At 40.3% G+C, this 15,227-nt stretch overlaps 1 protein-coding gene across 3 annotated transcripts in view; it reads right to left on the bottom strand.

Moving 5' to 3' along the window:
- The window catches only part of CACNB4 (calcium voltage-gated channel auxiliary subunit beta 4), a 275,561-nt gene that overhangs the window by 29,389 nt on the left and 230,945 nt on the right, over positions 1 to 15,227 (bottom strand). For 2 of the 3 annotated variants that reach the window (XM_032638265.1, XM_032638266.1), the window contains exons 6-10: positions 12,298 to 12,374; positions 10,767 to 10,786; positions 10,463 to 10,543; positions 9,045 to 9,103; positions 810 to 919 (exon numbers count right to left, since the gene is read on the bottom strand). In XM_032638265.1, coding sequence (XP_032494156.1) covers positions 810 to 919; positions 9,045 to 9,103; positions 10,463 to 10,543; positions 10,767 to 10,786; positions 12,298 to 12,374 — 347 coding nt within the window. The remainder of the gene's footprint in view (positions 1 to 809; positions 920 to 9,044; positions 9,104 to 10,462; positions 10,544 to 10,766; positions 10,787 to 12,297; positions 12,375 to 15,227) is intronic. The other variant, XM_032638264.1, reaches the window with a different exon arrangement.

Raw genomic sequence — 15,227 nt, 5'->3', positions numbered from 1 at the left:
AAATGTAGTGGCATAGAAAAACCCTGTCCATGAGGAATAGGGCAGTAAACAAGTTGCCCTCAGAATGTGAATGCAAAAGAGAGTTATAAGTGGACTACACCATTCTGGGCCACCACAGAAACCACAAACAGGCTTTAGAGATGAGTGATATGATTCTCCTGCAGCCTGGAGCCACTTCTGTGGTTGGTGAATCCATCCTCCACAGCCTTGCTCCTGCATGGCTTGACGGAACTAATCACATATAGTGCTTTTTCTTCTCCATCGTGGTGAATTTCAGGATGCTTTCTGATCGGTTCACCAGGAAAGACATGTTTAAACTCCCTGAACGGTATTAATGGTGGTTGCTACTTCCACTTAAGGATGTGACTACTCTGGGCACCAGCTGGCAGCAGAAACCACACTGAGAACATCATTACCTAGCTTCCTTCTAAGGATCTGGGAAAGGTGGACATCTCATTTCCTTTCATGTCAGCTGTGACTTGGGTATGACAGATATCATTAGCCTCATTGAGAAGCTCAGGCAAAGCAGGGATGAGTGGTTTCGCGTGTTGAGGCAGTGACAGAGGTGGACAACCTGTTGAGGATTCTTCCTACCAGACTACTAATTAGCTAAGTGACTGGAGCTGAGAAAGAGGAGTCTCAGGCTACTGCAGGACTCTGCTCCCTGCTTTTCCATGGCTAGCCTTCTTGTCAGTTAACCAGCACTTCCCCCTTCAGAATGGGGAAAATGGGCAAATTGGAAAGACATTCACAAATGCAACATGTGTCACCCCGGTCTGAGAGCGCAGTACCACATTTGAACATCTTACCTAAGCTGGACCGAGTGTTTGAGCGTTCAATTATTGCTCTCTTGCTGGGATTATTTAGGACAGACCTCTTAGCAAGAGAAATGTCAGCTGTCACTCTTGTTATTGATATCCTATGAATAGGAACACAGAACAGAACAAGCCAGTAAAAATGTCGTGGGGCTCTCCAAGAGATTTATAACCACAGTACTTAATAACCGCCTCACATACTATACTGCAACCACAGTATAATAAACATTGGCCACAAGTATTTTTAAATAGGATTTCGCTAGCATTAAAATACAGGCAGAGCAGAATGGAGGAAGGTTTTGGCTATTTAACAAAAAAGGACTCCAGGAAAAATGCAGCTCTTCCTCCACTATTGTCTGCCTTGCTGAATTCTCCTTATAATACACACCATACCAGGAGGGAATCAAAACATACGAATAAACCATGCTCTTTCTAGGAAGCAGCAATACAACTTCCCCACAATTCACAGTTGATTTGCTCTTGAACAAGACTTTCAGGAACGGCAAATGCTCTGCCCAGGTGCATCAATGCTGCTGGTCAAAGCGGGAAATCCTCTTCATTCCAATCATCAAAGACAATCAGCTGTGTTGCATTCCTGATGCTCAACAGTTAACTCATGGTACATGAAGCATTTCGCCACAGGCCCAAAGGAATGTTTCATTTCTAAGAATATGAAAAATATGATTTCTTTTCGGCAGGCACAAGGATTCTTCAGCATATTTGCATATTGCTTTGAATGCATATTGTGGGCAGTAATAAGACACTATTGCTGAAGGCAATATAAGGATTGTTCCAGGATTTCCATAAGTTAGAAAGTATCTTGCAGTCATGCAAGACAAGAATAAAACCGAGACACTGCAAATGAATGGAGACAGGGGTCTAGCTGTATATGATGAGAAGCTCTGGAATTTATAATTTTAAAATTCTTTATTTTAAGCTGGGATTGCACAACTTCAGATTATGATCTCCCTGCAGAATGCAAAGAATGCCTCTCTAAGCCAGCTACTGCCATCATGGGCCCTTCATTCTTATCTCCAAAACTTGGCAGAGTTCCAGGAAGGAGACACGAAGAGTCCCGCCCCTTCCCTTTTGTACTCACTGCACTCATTCTCCCCCACTTTCAAATGCCTCTAGCTGGTGGAGCAGGGAAGAGGGTAGAGTTAGCAACAATTATTGAGCAATATGTCATCTCACACCTATTTGGGGACAACACTGTCAGCACTCTCAGGGGACTCTTCACCTGACTTCAGAGACCTGAATCCTTGGGGAGAGTTTAAAATAGTCCTTTTCATAAATGGTTGGAAATGATTTCTTTAAAGCAACAGGCTGTGCAAAAGTTCTGGTGCTCTTTTAAAGCAAAGTACTCCTTGTTTGCATTGTTGTATATATAAGCTATAGATGGTCAGGAAGTTTAAAATTTTTGAACTTCTTAGAAATTTTTAGGTTCTAATAAATTATTCGAGGCATCTTCAAATTGTCTTCTGAAGAAATCAAGAATTTTGTGAAATACATCTTGGGCTACTGAGAATGTTAAATGGGGGTTGAGTAGGCCAGGAGGGCTCCAGCTTTCTGACCCTCAATGCCAGGCAAACACCCCTGCATTTATGTTTTCTACACAGAGGGCTTATCTATGATTTCATTGTAAGAACTTGTTCAACTGCTAAAAGATATTGGAAAACACTGGTCTGTACAACTTCTTCATTTTTTAAAATTAATTAATTTATGTTTGGCTGCGTTGGGTCTTTGTTGCTGCACGTGGGCTTTCTCTAGTTGTGGCGAGCAGGGGCTACTCTTTGTTGTGGTGCACAGGCTTCTCATTGTGGTGGCTTCTCTTGTTGTGGAGCACGGGCTCTAGGTGTGCGGGCTTCAGTAGTTGTGTCTCGCGGGCTCTAAAGCACAGGCTCAGTAGTTGTGGCGCACAGGTTTAGTTGCTCCACGACATGTGGGATCTTCCCGGACCAGGGTTCGAACCCGTGTCCCCTGAATTGGCAGGCGGATTCTTAACCACTGCACCAGCAGGGAAGTCCCACTTCTTCATTTTATCAAGAAGAAAAGTGAGACACAGAGAGGAAGTTACACATGGTTATTTAGAGTCTAAGAAGGTCTAAAAGCACAGGTCCCCAAGCACCAGGCCAGTACTTAAGTCACCTGACTCATAATTCTCTTACAGTTTCAGTTTTCTTCTCCAGCAACGCTGAATCTCCTGATACCAGCCACATCATCAAGTGCAGATCTTGGCCACATGCTGAGAGATGGTCAAGATCTAAATCAGGTTAAAGTCAGTGAAGCCCACATCTGAGTCTCCATTACTCAGTTGGCTGCTGCCCTTGAGGCATGAAATCTCATAGGTAGTCTTTGCGGTCATAGCTCCTTGTACCTACAGAAGAGGATTTGCTTATTTTTGAGTTTCTGGTTTTTTTCTTTGTAGTTTTAAGAATGGAGTTGCTGGTTAGAAACATACAGTTAATTTCCAGAGCAATTCAAATATATGACTGGAGACAAGTGGGTTGGTTTAGGGACAGAATTCAACCTTCTAGAATAATGATTTTTAGAGGGCCCAAAGAGTCTACTCTGCTTCAGTGAAAATCAAATTTGCTAGCTCTGTACTGGCCAAATAGTGCCCCTTGGTTCTTAAAAATTGAAAGGATCATCAACAGATGTGCACTCTTATTTTTTTCTGGGTTTTAACACACTTTTACCAAGCCATTTTCAGACACATCCAAAGTTTTACCAAAAAAACAAAACAATAACACACATACACAAAAACAGAAAAAAAACTGCTTCATGTATTCCCAAACCAGGAAAAGGTGTGGACAATAAAAGGTTCTTTTTCTTCTTTTATTGGTCAATAAAATAACAGCTAATTTGTTAATATAGGTTATTTCTTAATAAAAATACACATTATGAAACAGCTCAGGAGAAGACAGACACAGCTCCAGAAACCCTCTAATAAGACAAAGCAGGAGTTTTTATTTTCCATGCAAAGATGCTTACTATTATCAAACTCAGACACCAAATCCAAACTTTTTTTGTTGTTTAAAAGGCTCCCCAGCAATGTAATTACATTCATCATTAAATGCTAGTCTATTTACTTTTTTTTTTACTTAAAGTTATACCCTTTCTATTTCTTTTCTTGCTATATTCATATCCTCTAGTTTCTTTCAGTACTTCTATGTATCTTATTTGATATACATCTCTAAAAAGTTCCCTTGGAAACTTTTTTGTGATGTAGTGTCAGTAATTACTAGCCCGGAGATGAAAGACTAACAGAAGTGCAGTTCCCCAGCAGACTGTATATATATCTCTAAATCTAGTAAATCTGAACCCTAATTGTTGCTTATTTCTGGTTTGGAATTCATTATTTCTGCAGTCCATCATGTGCTATGAGTATTAGTTTTCTGTGATTTTTCTATGGAAAGACATTACTCTTAGGTGAGACACACTCATTCAACAATAATTAGTATTTCCATGTTGATAATGGAACAGCTAAAGATCCTTCTAAACTCTATCCTTGCCACATCTAATATGCAACCCTGTTAGTGTATTAGTTTTTATTAAAACGCTTAGACTTCCTTCACAAAGGGAAAACATTCCAAAGATGAGACAGCAAACTGTCAGGAGCACAGGAATGGAAGGCATATGTAGACCTCGGTACTCTTCCTGGGTCTTCCTCTTGGCTGGTTGTGTGACCATGGTCAAGTCATGCCATCTTTTGAGCATCAATATCATAATCAATAAAGTGGTGATAGTGGCTTTGTTGAATTATCTCACAGGACTGTCCTTAGGAGCAAACCAGGTAATATATAAAAGTGCTTTCTTAAATAATTATTCATAGTGTCCTATGTTGATAGGCACATATATAACGTATACAAGGTAGCTGTTGGGGATTTGAGACTTGAAGGAGACAGTTTCTTTATATTCTATCCTCAAAAGTTAGCAGTCGGGCTTCCCTGGTGGCGCAGTGGTTGAGAGTCCACCTGCCGACGCAGGGGACACGGGTTCGTGCCCCGGTCCGGGAAGATCCCACATGCCGCGGAGCGGCTGGGCCCGTGAGCCATGGCCGCTGAGCCTGCGCGTCCGGAGCCTGTGCTCCGCAACGGGAGAGGCCACAACAGTGAGAGGCCCGCGTACCGAAAAAAAAAAAAAAAAAAAAAAAGTTAGCAGTCTACCATGAACTCTCCCATTCTTGGAGTCTGTGAAATTTATATATACTTTGAGGATGGGAGAATAAGGTCAGACATGTTGCAATCAAAATCTGCTAATTTAAAAAATCATATTTGGCATTAAAGTTTTCAATTAATTATCTCTAGTGCTTGAGTGTCCACTGATGAGTCTGCATTTGAATAGAGAGTAGGAGGAGGAGATAATAAGAGGATATTGGTTATGAAACAGAAGACACTGTATTGTTCTTTCCCATTTGTTGACTGCAAATCTTCCATGTCTTGGCTGCTTTGTGATAGCATCAGCTGTTGCCATTTCCTTTTATAAATAAATACTACTTCTTTGAGTCTCCCTAAATTATATTCTTAGCCTCCTTTCTTCAAATTATTTCTCAAACCTTTTTTTTTTTTTTAAGCATTCCTTGGCTAATAGCTTCAGATCCTATTTGTATGTTCATTTATGATTTGGGGCCATAATCATTTCAGTTACAAAGTGTCCTATAACTGCCATAGAGCTGATCTGATCCAGTTGTCAAAAAGCCTAAAGTTACAACTTTGTTGGGATTTGAAATGATTAGCATAGGTCAACAAATTGCAATTGGTTTGACTGCTTGCTGTTCAGCCTATGAATGGTAGATTCAACAAGCTGAACAAACCTCATCTGAAAGGATGATCCCCGTTGAATGTTTGTGGTGTTAAATGAAGAGAGAAAAGCTCCATGCCATTGTGCATCCACTGTGTCCCTGCCAGGCTGGTGCCACTGTAGCAGCTCGTTAGGCTCACTTAGTTTATGATCTGTGCATAGGAATTGTCACTATGTGTGGAGATCCACATGTACAGGGGTTCCCTCAGGAAGTATTTAGTATTGTGCTTTCCATTTTTCTTACATAGATTGTAGTTAGGCCCTACAATAACAATAAAATTGTAAAATAAGTAAGTAGCTTTAAACTGATTCAAATAATTTCTAAGGTATCATAAAAAAAATAAGCATATGATTCTGTAATAGTCAATGTTGGATTTTAATCCAATTTGTTGAATTATTTTTTAGCCAAGATCTGAAAAACGGTATTGAAGAAGCAAGCCTTTTAGCCGTGTTTTTTTTTGTTGTTTTTTTTTTGTTTTTTGCTTTTTAGGCTCTTTCTGAAAAAGAAAAGACTTTATCCTATTTTGTCTGACCTACTGCATTCATAGCCAACAAAACACTGTGTAGGTTTCCACAAGAACATATTGTTTATATTGTATTGTTGTGCAAAAGCCCACTGTGTAATTGTTCTCTTGGCTGGTTTCAATTAAAGACTATTTGTTGTTTTCTCTCCTTTTATTAATTGGTAAAACATAACACACCAGATTGTCATGGCTCAGAATGTAAGGATATTCCCCACACAGCAGACATGTCAGAGTCATTGTGTATCCACATTGCACATTTCTTCTTCCTTACCAAAGTCTCTCTATATATACTCAACCAATGAATTCATTATCATTTTTCTGCTACACTGGCCTCTTCTAATTTGAAAGCAAATCCACTCTCTTACTCCCACTTTTAATATCTAGCTTTCTCCAACTCTGCCATACATCAGATCTCTCTAGGGCTGAGTCTCTTTCTCCAGCTATTACTTTTGCTGCTGCTGTATTCTTCCTCATATCTCCAGACCCTCTGCTGTGCCATCAGACCCCATGGAACACTTGGCATTGAAATTTTAATTCTATTTCTACTAAAACTAACTTCAATAGTGTGTACAAGTGCTTGGTGAATCAGGTAACTCTAGCTGGTAAATCTCTGCTCTTACAATTAAATGCATTTCCTCTTTTTGGGTCTGAAGATTGAGGAAGAACCTCAGATTCTTCATTCTTGAAGGCAGTAATTAAGTCACTCACTTTCTCTTTGCTAAATTATAATAATTCCTTTCTTCTTTTCCATAGGTCCTACCTTTCAAACCTTTAATTTTACTGCTGCTTACAAGGATGTTAAGTGGGGACCAAAACAATCTAACAGAAGCTGATTGCGTATAGGATGGCATTTGTTCAGCTCAAGGGCTATTATGGGGCCACAGGATGAGGCACTTCTCAGAACTTCCTTAAATAAAGGCACTGCAGGTTAGAACCATGTGACTCTAAGCACAGCTGAAGGAAGTGTGATTGACTGAGCCGGGCATGTCAGCAGCGGCCAACCCAGGGAGAGCTGCATGAGGGTAAGGGTGATGGCGTCTGTCATCGGAGGCAAGGACCAACACCAATATTATTAACTTAACGAGTCAAGAGTTCAGCTGTTTCTTTGTAATGCTTTTTTAAGAAGTAATTTCCCAGTAGTCAAAAGTTTTCCAACAGAAGAAGGTTATCCATCTACTTGTGGTTTGGGGACATAAGAGATTAGCCTAAAAGGACTTTTACATTTCCTTCCAACTCCAAGAGTCTAGCACTCAGTGCTTTTCACTTGTTTTCTCTGAAATTACTTCATTCTCTGCCTATTTGTTTAAAAAAAAACAGAAACAAAAATACAGAGAATAGGATACATCCATGACTTTCTTATTAAGCCTTTTGTGTCCACTAGATAAATGTGGCAGACTATTATTTGTTCAGCAAAATCCATTTACTCTTCCTCTTGGGTACACAGCTAGACTGTAATTCCCAGCCTCCTTTGCAATTAGGTGTGGCCACATGACTAAGTTCTAGCCAATGAAATGTGAGAATGATGTGAAGTCACTTCCAGGCCAGCTTGCTCCTCTCTCTACAGCTAATTGGAGAGACCAAGCCCAGGTCAAGGGTCCCAAATGACAGGCAGGACAAACATTTTGCCCAGTCCTTCCCTCCTCCACACTACCCACCTTCCCAGCTGAGGAACACCCGCCTCAGACTATTAAATGAGCAACACTAAGCTTCCATTGTGTTTGATTCATTACACATTTTGGGCTCTACTTATTAAGGCAGCCTGGCCTGTACTAAGATACTTAGCAATTCATATAATGGCACTGAAGCATTCTGCTTTCTTGAACTAAAATCTCAATTATTGGAACTAAAATCTCAGTTTATTTTCTTTGTATATAGTCCCAGAAACTAACAAATATTTCAAGCACAATTATCCAGAAGGTTTTTCTTTTGACAAATGCATACAATTTGTACTTAAAGCATTATCATGTTTGCTTTTTTCTTAAAATACCATATTTAAAAAAATCTATTTGTGGATATTTTTAAAATGTCTTCAAATACTTAAATATTTGGTAAGCTGGATGCATTTAACCATACTTAGCACACACTAAGTTTTCTTCATTTCTAATAAGTCTTCAGGTATTTGCACATAGTTATTTTTACATGGAGTGCATTCTGAATTGTGAAAGAGCTTGGTACTTAGTATTGAGTCAGTATGGACTTTTTACCGTTACTCTGCAAAATACAGAAACTCTTTCCAGATATTTTTCACAAAACTTAAATGATAAAATTTTCTGATGGTTAAAGACTGAGCCCTGTTGATAATGGGTCATAGGGGGATAGGATACATACAAAAGAAACCCATAAAATAGCAATGAAATTTCTAGTAAAACAAACCCAGAACTGAACATCCAAAGAAGTACTATTCCCTACAAAATAGTCATTTTTGGAAACTTATGATGAAAACATTTCTTGCGCTCTTCTTTTAAGGAAATTCAGTACTTTATACCTTCATATGATACACACGCATACATGAATGCACACGTACAATTCCCAAATGATACTACCCATCTTGACCAGTGAGGCACCATATTTGTCAGAAATATTCTATATTTTCACTATTTTTTATAAACATAAGTTTGGTATGAGTTCACTAACAAGTGAGAAAATAAAGACTAACACGTACATATAAATAAAACAAATGGATAATTTTCCTTCTCAAGGTCCTTTTTCTTTAAGGGATTCAATGCTATACGTCATAACTTCATATTTTCAGAACACTTCCATTGTATTCTCCCCTGAACATTGAGTTAACTTTTAATTAGAGAACATCTGCAATCACCAGAAACATAGATCCACAAATCAATTTATCATTCATGTTTGGTTAAAGGAAAATAAAGAATACAAAAGCATCTGTATGCCTCACCTCCCATCAAACCTGTGCTTCAGGAAATCAAAGAGGGCTTTCTGCATCATGTCTGTGACCTTTGCAGAGGTGGAAAAAAAAAAAAGAATGAGGCAAACACACGCAGAGAGAGAGAGAGAGAGAAGTCAAAAGTGAGAGAGCTGAAAGGGAAGGCATTCTGACGGAGCCAAGATCTGATCACAGCCACTCGTCTGGTGGAGGTGGGACAGGGCAGGTGACCGTGGACAGAGTCTGTCATACTTAACCAGTTGCACTTACTCAACTTCCCCCCTTGGTTCTCCTCCAGGGTGTTGAGGCATGAACCAGCAGTGTTCACTAGATCCAAGGCAAACCCTCATCTCCTTTTAGGGGGTGGAACTGCCACCGAGAGTCCACGATAGGCTAGCTCTGTGCGCAGGTGCAGCCTATCCTTGGCGTACCTGAGTGGTGCCTGCCTTCAGTGAGGAGCAGCTAGAGCTCCTCAGGCCAGCCTGGGGCTCTGCCTCCTGCTAGTCTGTGCAAGTCGGTGGAAATTCTCCACGCCTAGGGCTGGATTTCTGTACCCCGCTCTCCTGCTCTTTCTCTGATGTTCCCCATTGAGAAGGGGAGAGGAGGAGAGGAAGAAGAAGGGGAAAAGGGAGGGTGGGGGAGAAGGAGATGGGATTCTTAAATCTGCCTCAAAGAGACTCATTAATTCACTCAACAAATGTGTACTGAATGCCTACTATGTGCCAGCCACTATGCTAACTCAGTGGGAAGGGTGCCTTGGAGGTTGCCCACCTTCAGATTTTAATGTCCTACCCACTTATTCTTATCCACGCTGGCATAAAGCCAAAATGGCAACATCTGAAATGCAGTGATCTAAGTCTTTACTCTTTTCGTTTTTGCATGGTTTTGTTTAATTAATCTCTGAAGGAGTTCACTAATACTTTTAGTGGAGTGTTTTTTTTTTTTTCTTTAATATGGTCTTTAAAGTAAAGAAGCAGAGAAATGTTTGGTGGAATATACCATTGTCTTGAGCACGCAGCAAGATGAGATCTGTTGGTGCTTTGAGGTGAGGTTTGCTGGCATATTGCCTATATGTTCCCTTGTGCTGTTCATACTCTATTATTTCTAATAGCAATGGGAACAGTGGAGACAGAAAAAATCCTTTTCTTTGAATTGAATGCAGAGCAAATTTTTGACAAGAACTTCCCATTATAAATATTTTGAGGGAGCTATTTCTGAACACTGTAATACAAGAAAGGCAAGAAGTGGGCCAGGGAGGGAAGAAAGAGTGAAGGGCCACGTAAGCCCCACGCTGCACCTCCTGCCTTCACGAGCTGAGGGCTGGCTTCTGTTAGGACCCGTGTGAAAGCAGACCCTGAGAAGCAAGCTCCAAATGGCTGTCACCTAGGTTCTTGATCAAGAACTGAAGCGTAACAGACTGGTATTTGTACCTCATAACCCTTCAGTGACGGCCCCACTAACACCACCGGACGCATGGATGGCACAACATCGTAGGGAGGGATGTGCTCCGTCTGAAAAAGATGATTGGACACACGTGACAAGGGGAGGGTCAGCACACCTCCTCCACAGCCACAACATTCATAATCCTCAGGTCAAATGAGAAATGATGACCACAGGTCCCACCAAGGAGACTCCTCCCTTATTTTATAGCCATTTGGGTCACTGAAATGGAGCATTGCAGGCATGTATGGATAGAAACCTTCACAGCAGATTTAAAAAGGAAACACAACTTACCACTTTTTGCTTCTGTTTTGCTAAAAGACAACAATGAGAGCCATATCAAAATATGCAATCTCTGTCATTGTTAGCACATGCTTTTAAAAGAAGGAAGAATGTACCAATTTGTCCCTGTCATTTTCGTCATTTTCCAATTCACCCACTCTGCAAAGCACCACTCTACTGTTTCATACTGGTCAGGCCAATTTTGAAGACAAATGCAAAAACAGACAACTTCCTCTCCGTTAGAATGGGCTTATATCCTGATTTCATGTGGGGTGGGGAGGGTGGATTTCATAATAACATTGGCTGGGCCACTCACAGGCCATGGGCTGTTCCTGTGCTGGACACACCATGCAGTGTGGCTGACAGCAACTTGGACAAATCAAATTTGATAAAAAGACACTTAGAATAACAATTTGGATAGTAATGATCATTACCTCACTCACTAGTTATTTTTGGATTTGTAATTTTGGTGAATTATCAAAAAATTTTGTGGTTCTTTTTGTGTTCTTAAGTCTTTCTGCTCACTTTCCAGAATATTGACACATTTTTCCTACTATGTTGCTCTTAATTTCAAGTAAGTTTATAATCAGTTATTCCTGTTCTTTCTTGTTTGTAATAGTGAAAAGCTGCAATGACCTAAATGTCCAACAAATGGGGATGAGGCAAAATATACTCAATATCTGATTAAAGTGGCTTTGTGGCCACCCAATCAGGTCCAGTCCATTTGCAGACAACCCAGAGACCCAGAGTTTGGCTCAGAGCCATGGAAATCAGGATTCACATGAACAAGGACCCAGATACTCAGATCTGTTCCAGAATCAATCCAGTTTCCTGCAGTTATGATAGACCAGGATAGACCTTGGATCTGTCATTCTGAATCGGTAATCCTGGATGACTTAATGCAGCATCAATTCTGGGCAGAATGAAATGAGCCTATAGGAGTCAGGGAACGTGGTGGAAGAAAAATTCCTGCTTGAATACCTCCACAGTTTCTAAATATACAACTCCTGATTGGGCCAACACTGTCTCTTCATTACCATTAATTCCAGGGCTCAGTTATCTGCTGTCCAAACAGAAGTGAGGTCATCTGGGCTCAACCTCATTCTCTGCTTCAACCCTCTCCACCTCCACAGCCCAGGCTGTACCAACACACCCTAAAGTTTTACATGGAGACTTAAATAGAGCATTTTCTTCAGACTTTACAACTTTGTAAAAACTTTTTAATTGGTTGGCCCTCACCATCTTAAAGTCTGCTGGGTTTCTGTGTGGAATAATGAACTTGCTTCTGAATGATTTATAAAATAGAGGGCAAATAAGATTTTACAAAATTATATTACCATGATCTGAATTTCTAGTACCACAAGTACCCTTTAAATCAAATTAAATGACCATAGAAAGCAAATGAGCAATGAAAAGTTAAGTACAAAAATCTTTAAGTCAAGTCTTTAAATTGCTTCCAAATTAGTAAAAATACTTGCATGTACTTTCAAATATTAAGAAAGGAATACATTCCATTAAAAAAAGGTCTAACTGAAACCCTCACCTGTTGATGTGGGGGTTGCTCGAAATGTCCCTGATACCATTTCTCCAAGACTTGAAGAAGAATTTCCACTGGATTTCCTAAGATACAGAAAAGGAACTTAAGACTCATTCCCCAAAGATGGCAGAGTAGAAGGATGTGCGCTCACTCCCTCTTGCAAGAGCACTGGAATCACAACTAACTGCTGAACAATCATCAACAGGGAGACACTGGAACTCACCAAAAAAGATACCCCACATCCAAAGACAAAGGAGAAGCCACAATGAGACGGTAGGAGGGGCACAATCACAATAAAATCAAATCCCATAACTGCTGGATGGGTGACTCACAAACTGGAGAACACTTATACTACAGAAGTCCACCCACTGGAGTGAAGGTTCTGAGCCCCACGTCAGGCTTCCCAACCTGGGGGTCCGGCAACAGGAGGAGGCATTCCTAGAGAATCAGACTTTGAAGGTTAGCAGGATTTGACTGCAGGACTTCGACAGGACTGGGGGAAACAGAGACTCCACTCTTGGAGGACACACACAAAGTAGTGTGCACATCGGGACCCAGGAGAAGGAGCAGTGACCCCATAGGAGACTGAACCAGACCTACCTGCTAGTGTTGGAGGGTCTCCTGCAGAGGGGGGTGGCTGTGGCTCACCGTGGGGACAAGCACACTGGCAGCAGAAGTTCTGGGAAGTACTCCTTGGTGTGAGCCCTCCCAGAGTCTGCCATTAGCCTCACCAAAGAGCCCAGTAGGCTCCAGTGTTGGGTCGCCTCAGGCCAAACAACCAACAGGGAGGGAACCCAGCCCCACCCATCATCAGTCAAGCAGATTAAAGTTTAATTGAGATCTGCCCACCCCAGCAACAGCCAGCTCTACCCACCACCACTCCCTCCCATCAGGAAGCTTGCACAAGCCTCTTAGATAGCCTCATCCACCAGAGGGCAGACAGCAGAAGCAAGAAGAACAATTCTGCAGCCTGTGGAATGAAAAACCACATTCACAGAAAGATAGACAAAATGAAAGGGCAGAGGACTATGTACCAGATGAAGGAACAAGATAAAACCCCAGAAAAACAACTAAATGGAGTGGAGATAGGCAACCTTCCAGAAAAAGAATTCAGAATAATGATAGTGAAGATGATCCAGGACCTCGGAAAAAGAATGGAGGTAAAGATTGAGAAGATGCAAGAAATGTTTAACAAAGACCTAGAAGAATTAAAGAACAGCCACCTAGAAGAATTAAAGAACAAACAAACAGAAATGAACAATACAATAACTGAAATGAAAAATACACTAGAAGGAATCAATAGCAGAATAACTGAGGCAGAAGAACAGATAACTGACCTGGAAGACAGAATACTGGAATTCACTGCCGTGGAACAGAATAAAGAAAAAAGAATGAAAAAAAATGAAGACAGCCAAAGAGACCTCTGGGACAACATTAAACACAACAAAATTTGCATCATAGGGGTCTCAGTAGCAGAAGAGAGAGAGAAAAGACCCAAGAAAATATTTGAAGAGATTATAGTCGAAAACTTCCCTAACATGGGAAAGGAAATAGCCACCCAAGTCCAGGAAGCACACAGTTCCAGGCAGGATAAACCCAAGGAGAAGCACACCAAGACACATAGTAATCAAATTGACAAAAATTAAAGACAAAGAAAAATTATTGAAAGGAACAAGGGAAAAACAACAAATAACATACAACGGAACTCCAACAAGGTTAACAGCTGATTGCTCAGCAGAAACTCTACAAGCCAAAAGGGAGTGGCACGATATATTTAAAGTTATTAAAGGGAGGAACCTACAACTAAGATTACTCTACCCGGCAAGGATCTCATTCAGATATGATGGAGAAATCAAAAACTTTACAGACAAGCAAACGCTAAGAGAATTCAGCATCACCAAACCAGCTCTATAACAAATGCTAAAGGAACTTCTCTAAGTGGGAAACACAAGAGAAGAAAAGGACCGACAGAACCAAACCCATAACAATTAAGAAAATAGCAACATACATATCAATAATTGCCTTAAACGTGAACGGATTAAATGCTCCAACCAAAAGACACAGGCTCACTGAATGGATACAAAAACAAGACACAAGACCCATATAGATGCCATCTACAAGAGACCCACTTCAGACCTACGGACACATACAGACTGAAAGTGAGGAGATGGAAAAAGATTCCATGCAAACAGAAATCAAAAGAAAGCTGGAGTAGCAATACTCATATCAGATAAAATAGACTTTAAAATAAAGAATGTTACAAGAGACAAGGAAGGACACTACATAATGATCAAGGGATCAATCCAAGAAGAAGATATAACAATTATAAATATATATGCACCCAAGATAGGAACACCTCAATACATAAGGCAACTGCTAACAGCTATAAAAGAGGAAATTGACAGTAACACAGTAATAGTGGGGGACTTTAACACCTCACTTACAACAATGGACAGATCATCCAAACAGATTATTACTAAGGAAACACAAGCTTTAAATGACACAATAGATAGATTTACTTGATATTTATAGGACATTCCATCCAAAAACAGCAGATTACACTTTCTTCTCTAGTGCACACAGAACACTCTCCAGTATAGATCACCTCTTGGGTCACAAATCAAGCCTCGGTAAATTAAAAAAAAATGAAATCATATCAACCATCTTTTCCAACCACAACGCTATGAGATTAGAAATAAATTACAGGGAAAAAAACGTAAAAAACACAAAACACATGGAGGCTAAACAAAATGTTACTAAATAACCAAGAGATCACTGAAGAAATCAAAGAGGAAATCAAAAAATACCTAGAGACAAATTATAACTAAAACATGATGTTCCAAAACCTATCGGATGCAGCAAAAGCAGTTCTAAGAGGGAAGTTTATAGCAATACAGGCCTACTCAAGAAACAAGAAAAGTCTCAAAAAAACCAAT

This window comes from Phocoena sinus, chromosome 7, assembly GCF_008692025.1.
Source record: "Phocoena sinus isolate mPhoSin1 chromosome 7, mPhoSin1.pri, whole genome shotgun sequence".
In the NCBI taxonomy this organism is placed as follows: Eukaryota; Metazoa; Chordata; class Mammalia; order Artiodactyla; family Phocoenidae; genus Phocoena; species Phocoena sinus.
Note: the sequence above shows the minus strand (reverse complement) of the source record. Positions and strands in the feature narration are given on the sequence as shown.